The following is an 8,709-nucleotide window of genomic DNA, read 5'->3' on the forward strand; positions in this document are numbered from 1 at the left end:
ACGAGGAAGTTTTAAATACAAACCTTATGTTAAAGAAGCAATCAGATATTTATGAAAGATGGTAACTGTTCATTGTTCGTTTATTAAAATCAATATTTTTACATGTAAATGATATGGTTCATTTATTATGATTGTTGCTTTAAATCAGAAAACGGGATATTTATAAAACTAATTGTACACTAGGCTCGATAAACAGTTAATATTGGTTTCATAGTTTGTATAGTTTGTAACATTCACATGATTTAACTCCGTGGGGTTAGCTCAACTGACAATAAAACTTGGACCTTTAAAATAACTGGAGATTTCTTAACTATTATTCAAAACTTTTATGATTAGTCGAGATGTACACAGACAAATCCAGAAACCCATAATTAAAAAAAAAAAACATTTACCCTTTGAATCTCCAGGCACACCCATTTGAATTTGCTTATTGGGTAAAGAAATCAAGATGTTGGTGAAAAGTAGCTTTCTTGAACTAAATGAGCTTTGGATGAATGAAAAAGAAACTTTACCCTTTGCTCTTTAAATCCAAAAAAAGGGTTCTTTTGTTACTTTTAAATCAGATTGAAATTTACTGTCGTTTTGATTCACTGGAAACACATACTCACCAATTATTTACCCACTTTGTCGTTTCTCCATTTGAACAAATTTACACACCTGTAGTGGGTGTGGGTGTGTGTGTCCATTACTACTCCTCCATGTGGGTTGCTTGCTCAAAATCTTTGTCATTTGTTCTTGAGGTTTCTTTATCGAAATCATACCATTTCACCTTTCCAAACTGCTCTCAATCTCATTTTCTTGCTGTTTTTCACTTTTTTTTTGATAAATTCGTGAGATAATTGAGCATTTCCGATCTGGGTTTTGTTCATCTTTGCAGATTTAGGGGTTATACTATAACTTCACCGGAAAAGAGCGATGGCCGGAGGTGGTGGCGGAGGAAAATCCGACGAACCTGCACCACACCCACCAAAAGATCAGCTTCTTGGTGTTACTTACTGCATTACAAGTCCACCCCCATGGCGTAAGTTTCTTGTTTCTTTTAGTATATTCTTGTTGAAATTTATGTTCCTTTTTTAGAATTTTCTGTGAAAAAAGTAACCTGAGATTCCTTTTATGGAAAGTGGTTCAAGATTAGGTCCTTTTTTTAGGGTTTCTTTTAAAGATTCTTTAATGTTAGAAACCTGGTACCAATTCATTCTGATTCTTGTACATATATTCATAGTTTTTGAATTTTGTTCTTTACACTTTAAGAATCTTTGTGAAAATCAAGATTATGTTCTGTTTTTTTGACCTCATGTGTTCATCTTTTTGTTTCGTTTGTGTAATCTGATTCTGGGTTCTGAAATGTTTCAATCAGACCTTGTTGATTGAATTGTATTTGATCCTTTTGTTGAATCTGGCTGAATGAATCTGCATTTTTATATGCAGTAATAAGCTCTGTGTATTCCATCTTGTTGCCATCCCACTAAATATTTTTTCATCATTGGTCTAAAATACCCTTTTAATGGTGGCAAACTAAGTGAATCTTGTGGCCCGGAAGCGATTAGAATTCGTATTTTGTAACGAAACACATGGGTATATATGTAAATGGAGTTCGATAGTCCGCTACAAAACAGTCAATTTCACAAAAACATCCAACTTTTGAGGATTTTGGGCCACAAGATTCACTTGGTCTGCTGCAAACTAACGGGAATTCGCAAAGCCATTTTGCGAACTCTGTGGCTATTTTGTAAAATTGGCTATTTTGTGACAAACCCGCCTCCGAAATTGGCTATTTTAGCGATTATCGCGCTAAATAAAGGAAAAGCTGCAGTTTTCATAAGATGGAAGTTTATGGCTTTTCGATCTCTTTTTCCCCGCCATTTGATCTCATTAAGACAAACCCTTTACTTAAAAAGCAGATACTTTTGTAAAGCCCCAAGATTCTAGTTGATTTGTTTCAATGCTTAATCAAAAAAGTCGTATTTGGAATTTTCTATTTGCGTATCCAAATTTCTCTCTCGAGGAATACCCCGAAAGGTGAGTCGCTTATTGATTCGAATCTTTGCATATTTGCTGCAGCTGAAGCTATTCTACTCGGTTTTCAGCATTATTTGGTAATGCTTGGCACGACGGTTATTATTCCTACAGCTCTTGTTCCTCAAATGGGAGGCGGAAACGTAAGACATTACAATTGAAATACATACACTACGACGTCAAATATGTCTGCTTTAAACCACAAGGGTTGTGGCGTAGTGGTTGAGGTCCTGGAGAATGTGGTGGAATATCCCATCTTCCCAGGGTTTGATTCCAGGCGTACACAACAATTGTAGCCACTGAGTTTATCAGGGCTGGCTGATTTCTTGCAGTCACAATTTGCCGGGATTAATCGAGGCATAGCTTGGACACCCTTCCAAAAAGATATGTCTACTGTTATATGGGACTTATGTTTACAAGACTAAACAATTGTACGTCTTACGTAAAGGTGTTGCAATAAGTTGATAGGATGCTTTTGGGTGCCATAACAATTTTTTTAGGACAATATTGAAATAAAGCGTCTTATTAGTCCTTTTATACGACACAACACCTTTGCATAGGACCTCACAATTGTTTGGTCCTATAAACTTAAGTCATTTAAAACAGTCTTTTAGGACATTTAGACATATTTGGCATCCTGTAAAGCTGCTTTTGTTGTATTGATATTTATTCATGTTTTCTCGTAATTGATGGTAACTATGTTAAATGATTCTTTCAGGAGGAGAAAGCGAAAGTCATCCAAACTTTACTTTTCGTCGCTGGGTGGAACACTTTGCTGCAGACTTTGTTTGGGACTAGGTTACCAGCTGTGATCGGGGGTTCGTATACTTTTGTTGCACCCACGATCTCCATCATTTTGTCTAGTCGATGGAGCGATCCAGACCCTATAAAGGTTTGTTATCAAGATTTCTTGGAATCTGATTGGGTGTTTGAATACCAAAATCCATCTTGATGGTGATGCTTAACTCTTAACTGGCTTTTCAAAGATTCATCATATTTGTCTATCCTTGCTACACTTTTCACAAGCCAGGGGTTTTCATGGAAACAACTACTCTACCCCTTCTGGTGGGTGGTTAGTCTGTGTACATCCTACCCACACCTGACCCCACCTCCAGGTGGGTCCAGGTGGGATTTACTGGGTTTGTTTGGTTTGGTTTTATCTTGATGGTGATGGGTGAACGGGATGAGGTCTGAACAAGAAACAAAATCTTGAAATGTAATGCATTAACTTTGTGTTTACTTGTATCCACTGCTTAGAAATTCGAGAAGACAATGCGTGCAATCCAAGGTGCTTTGATTGTTGCTTCAACACTTCAGATCGTTTTGGGGTTTAGTGGTCTTTGGCGGAACGTTTCAAGGTTGGTTTGAAATTCAACAAACCGTTTAACTAATTGGTTGCATCAAGACTTCTTATTTGCTAACCTCTCTGTCCCAAAATAAGTGTCCATATTTCTGTTTTAGTTTGTTCCAGAATAAGTGTCCACTTTCAAAAGTAAGTGCCCGCCTTCCAAATTCATATCCCTCTGTTATTAAGGGTAAAATTGTCATTTAGTTGATTAAAAAATGTAATAATCACATAATTCTAAAACTGTGTGCCTTTTTCATTGTCGACATTTATTTTGGGATGGATGGAGTTAAACGTTACAAAATAGTCATCTTTCATTATCATAGATAAATTGTCATTTGCAATTGGTTATGCTTTCACTGAAAATGCTCTAATTTCGCATTGGTGAAAAGTAACGTTCTTTCTGAAACATCATCATAGATTCTTGAGTCCGCTTTCGGCTGCTCCGTTGGTCGGTCTTGCTGGTTTTGGGCTCTATGAATTTGGATTCCCCGGGGTGAGTATATATACTTGTATCCTTAAAACAAAATCAAGAAATCTTTCACTTTCACGGTCGTGAATTAAATTTGAGTTGGTCTTTTTAGGTTGCGAGGTGCATTGAAATTGGGCTGCCTCAACTCCTCATCGTAGTCATCTTGTCTCAGGTAATATTTACGTCACATGGGCCTTTGAGAACTGTAAGTATTTTGAGAACCGTGATAACCAACTATTCATGATGAATGATATGAGTAATGAAAAATGCATGATATTCATGATGAATAATAGTTATGAATATCTAAGTATATTCATCATGAATAGTTCATGAGTAGTTGGTTCCCACTGTTCTCAAAATATTTAGGGTTCCTAAACGAACTTTCCCTTGCATTGCACTACTTATATATCCGTTTTTGTGGGTTCCGTTCTGGTTGACTAAATGGGACCCACAACCATATGTTCATATTTAACCAAAACCGTCGACGGTAAATGAGATAAATAAATAGAACTTCCAACTTGTAAAGACGGAAACGGAATCCATCAACTATTAACTCGGAAGAATTTGGTTTATTTGGTCATGTGCAGTATCTGTCTCATGTGATACATTCAGGAAAGGCCATCTTTGACAAGTTTTCGGTTCTGATCTCCATTACAATAGTTTGGATTTACGCCCACCTGCTTACCGTTGGTGGGGCCTACAATCATACGGCACCAAAGACGCAAATAAGTTGTCGTACTGATCGTTCCGGACTAATTGACGCTGCTCCGTGGTTAGTAGACTCTGTTATGAGTAACCGTGTCCACGTATTGATAAATCCCAAATTACTATATTTAATGTGCATACCCCCCCCCCCCCACACACATATATAGAGTCAGGTTCATACAAGAACATTAACTAAATAAGAGAACAAGAAAACGGTTGAATCATATGTGAATCATCAGGTGCGGGCCACGTCGCCTGCAGACCTTTACGTTGACCGTTAGTGTAAAATCATGTGTGATTTTGTACGTGATTTGGTTGTTTTCGTGTTCTTTTATTTAGTTATTGTTCTCGTTTGAACCTCCCTCTCTCTCTTTCTATATATAACGTAGCGGTTTTCCGGTAAGAACAACCCCTTTTCGTGAGAAGGTGAAGGTACCTTCATCTCGTGTGAAGGTTTGTCGTGAGATTTGTGAAGATACCCTTATATTGTGTGAAGGTTACAAATACTGAACGATTGGGGTCTCATAAGTCGCTACCTATTTGGTTCTTGGTTTCTTGATTCTTTATAACGATTTTTTTTCATATTTTCAGGATAAGAGTTCCGTATCCCTTTCAATGGGGAGCACCCTCGTTTGATGCCGGTGAAGCTTTTGCCATGATGATGACTGCTTTTGTAGCTCTTGTGGAGGTCCGTTGTTATTTTCCACTAATTCTTATCGGTCAACTAGATCGATATCAAGATCCGTGTAGTTAACCATTAAGAACATGGGTCCAAAGGGGAAAAACCAAATTAGAACCGTGAGAATCAATCTCGACCCTTCAGTGAGTTTCATCTAAGGCTAGGATTCAAGGTGGTATTATTTTTCACATGTGAAACAATACAACTATACATGATTCATTGGTTCTCGCGGTTCTCAGTTGATTTCCCTCTGTTGTCGAATCCGTTGTCTAGTTGCAAACTTATTTATATATCTTTTACATGTTGCAATCATATTATCAGTCGACTGGCGGCTTTATTGCGGTTTCAAGGTATGCAAGTGCGACTCCTTTGCCTCCATCAATTCTAAGCCGCGGTATCGGGTGGCAGGTAATTACCGTAATTTAACAAAAAGATTCGTGATGTTAGAAACCATTTGAAAAATACATGCTCGGACTATTGAAACGTGAGCATGGACTAATCTATATATTTGTTTTTGTCGATAGGGAATTGGCATTTTGTTGTCCGGCTTGTTTGGAACTGTGACCGGATCTTCCGTATCTATGTGAGTGACGAACCCTACCCTTTTTGCTTCGGAATCACAAGTTTTCTTCATAAAGCTTCTTTTGATGTTAAGATTATGTTTGACAAACTAGGCTGATAAGCTAGCTGTTGGCTGATAAACTAGCTGGTAGCTGAAAAGAGCTAGTTGTTGGCTAATCTGGCTGATAAACTAGTAATTGGTAAAAACTAGTTGATACGCTAGATATTAATGCAAAATGACCTAAAAGGACATGCTATGAAAATATATAAGGGGCATAATTGGAAAAAAAAGTGAAAAAAGACCCCGCAAAACATGGCCTAAGTTACCTGGATGTATTGCAGTGAGAACGCTGGCCTCTTGGCCGTGACTCGTGTCGGCAGTCGAAGAGTTGTACAGATCTCAGCAGGGTTCATGATCTTCTTTTCGGTGCTCGGTATGTTGTTTCCGGATTTCGCTTTTAATTCATCGTTTTCGAGCTGTAAATCATCGATCTTTCTTAACGTTTCATCTTCTAAAGATTCAAGATTGTTCTTATTTGCCAACATGATCATGCAGGTAAATTTGGAGCAGTTTTTGCTTCAATTCCCGCACCGATTGTTGCTGCTCTGTATTGCCTTTTCTTTGCTTACGTTGGTAAGTTTACATAAATACCCTCAATCAATCGTTCTTTTTCCTCGTTTTTTATCACTTTGTCGGTAGAATTCATGGTTGATAATGTCTTTTCGTGTTTCTAGGTTCATCGGGTTTGAGTTTTCTTCAATTCTGCAACCTTAACAGCTTCAGAACAAAGTTCATTCTCGGTTTTTCGATCTTTCTGGGCTTGTCTGTCCCCCAATATTTCAACGAATACGAAGCGATCAACGGTTATGGTCCCGTCCACACTTCTGGGAGATGGGTATGTGCTAAAACAATCTCTCGAATATTAAACAAACTTCGGTCTCTTTCCTAGATTCATTCCTAAATACCGATATTCGGTATTGATGAATTCTAAAGATTTCAAGAAAGATGGATCAAAATCTTGAACCTTTCTAACTACTACCACGAATCGTTATCGGTTTGAATTTGGAAGGTCAAAGACAAGACCTTAAAGCGATAGTTAACGGGTTTCGATTTTTTGAGCATACGTGGAACCCCATTAGATTACTCTCCAAAAAAAATCTTTGAGGATAAAAGGGAGGTTCCAACGTATACCGAGGAGAAATGGTCCAAGTCTAGCTAATCTGGGACTCTAACGCATTCTTATACAATGGAGGCTAGATGTAGATGCATGGATTGTCCTAGAGGGTGCATTTAGTATACTAGACAGGACAGAACAAAACATGGATCACTATTTCATGTTTGGCAGGACTTATATGTGGAACAAAGTGGAACAAGCGTGTTCCACTCTATCCCATGGAACAAAGTGGAAGAGACGTGTTCCACCCTATCCCATGGAACAAGGTGGAACATACCTATATTTTACCTATATAATATCAAAATAAAACCTAATTCTATTTTAAATATTCATTCTTTAAATTTTATTTATTGTATTTTATGCTCTTTAAATTTTCACTTTACTGTTCTCAGAATATTATTTTATATGGTTTATATATTTTGATTAATTTATGTAATTTATTAACTAATAATAAAAAAATAATATAGAAAAATGTATAAAGTAAAAATTGGAAACTACGTGTTTTTTTATTTTAGTGTTGCTTAATCGTCTTTGATGAAAACTTTCTAAAGATATATTTTTGTCATAAAAATATTTATTTTATTATAATTTAATAAATTACATAAATTAATCAAAATATAAATATATAAACAATTCATTAGAGGTAAATTGGTCGTTTTATCTGTTTAGTCCTGCCTAGTTCTGTTTTATCAAACGCTAAACAACTGTTCTGTCCTATTTTGTCTGGATACTAAACACACTCAATGTCGAGATTGGGGATAGACGAGTATAGATTGGCCTCGAGTAATAGACCTTGAGGAGAGAACGAAAGTTCCAACATATATCGAGAGAAGAAATGGTCAAAGTCTAGCCAATGTGGGACTCTAACAGACGTTCCGTCACCTCTCACTAACCTTGATTCATGTTGCTAATCTTGTAGTTCAACAACATGGTCAACGTTCCGTTCTCATCCGAAGCTTTTGTGGCCGGTATCGTGGCGTACTTTCTGGACAACACGCTTCACAGGAACGATAGTTCGGTAAGAAAAGACAGAGGCAAGCATTGGTGGGATAAGTTCCGTTCATTCCACACCGACTCAAGAAGCGAAGAGTTCTACGCTCTGCCGTTCAATCTCAACAAATACTTCCCAGCCGTGTGATCGGACCAACCAACCAACGACCGTTGTTCTTCTTAGTCAAATATATATCTAATTTTGTGGTAAATTAGTACCCATTTCTCAATCATATCTCACCAGAATGATTCCTAGAACGTTTGCCAATCAATAGTCTTTCATTGCTGTAAATCTAATGGGTAAGATCTGAGATGGATCTGAATCAGAAAGAGATTAGTTTTGTTGCTTTCCACTTTCTTAAGCACATTGTCTCCCAACTTTTGTAATAGAAATCTTGATTCCTAATGGTGCAAAGCTATTGCTATATGGATTAATCTGTCTGTATGGATTGAGAACGTTTTTGTTTGGGAAAGGTTCTTTATAGATGGAATAGGGAAGGAACGTATTTTTTAACTGGGAAGGGGAGGGTTTGGAGAAAAAACTTGGCTTTCTGTATGAAGCTGTCCCTAGAATCTTATTGAATAAGACACTTTCTATATCGTTAAGCCACTATTAAACAATCATGTATAACTGACTGAATAAGTTGCGAGTCCTATTAAGCTCATTAAGCTGCTAATAAAGTTAGCCTTGGTGTAATTGAGATTTACAAGAGATCGAAGGGGTTTTTGGTTAAACTATAATATGAGTTACAACAAAGGTCGTGGG

General features: G+C 37.1%; 1 protein-coding gene across 2 annotated transcripts; it reads left to right on the forward strand.

Moving 5' to 3' along the window:
• The first annotated feature begins 682 nt into the window (after positions 1 to 682).
• On the forward strand, positions 683 to 8,375 carry LOC112514334 (nucleobase-ascorbate transporter 6-like). 2 transcript variants are annotated; one of them, XM_025120751.1, is made up of 15 exons: positions 683 to 700; positions 878 to 1,021; positions 2,062 to 2,159; positions 2,735 to 2,908; positions 3,274 to 3,374; positions 3,782 to 3,857; positions 3,946 to 4,005; positions 4,421 to 4,605; positions 5,130 to 5,226; positions 5,539 to 5,625; positions 5,742 to 5,800; positions 6,121 to 6,212; positions 6,335 to 6,412; positions 6,514 to 6,674; positions 7,873 to 8,375. In XM_025120751.1, exons 2-15 carry the CDS (start codon positions 916 to 918, stop codon positions 8,089 to 8,091), a joined length of 1,593 nt encoding a protein of 530 aa, XP_024976519.1. In that variant the 5' UTR covers positions 683 to 700; positions 878 to 915; the 3' UTR covers positions 8,092 to 8,375. The 2 variants fall into 2 exon arrangements, with proteins under 2 accessions (XP_024976519.1, XP_024976518.1); XM_025120750.1 differs by having other exon boundaries at positions 690 to 740.
• The last annotated feature ends 334 nt before the right edge of the window (positions 8,376 to 8,709 follow it).

Source organism: Cynara cardunculus, assembly GCF_001531365.2.
Source record: "Cynara cardunculus var. scolymus isolate 2C chromosome LG 6, CcrdV1, whole genome shotgun sequence".
Classification (NCBI taxonomy): Eukaryota; Viridiplantae; Streptophyta; class Magnoliopsida; order Asterales; family Asteraceae; genus Cynara; species Cynara cardunculus.

Excerpts from the sequence above, each read along its gene's own strand:
- LOC112514334 (XM_025120751.1), top strand. The coding sequence starts at position 916 with ATGGCCGGAGGTGGTGGCGGAGGAAAATCCGACGAACCTGCACCACAC. Across the intron at positions 3,858-3,945 it reads ATGAATTTGGATTCCCCGGG|GTTGCGAGGTGCATTGAAAT; the intron begins GTGAGTATATAT and ends TGGTCTTTTTAG. Across the intron at positions 5,227-5,538 it reads CTTTTGTAGCTCTTGTGGAG|TCGACTGGCGGCTTTATTGC; the intron begins GTCCGTTGTTAT and ends TCATATTATCAG.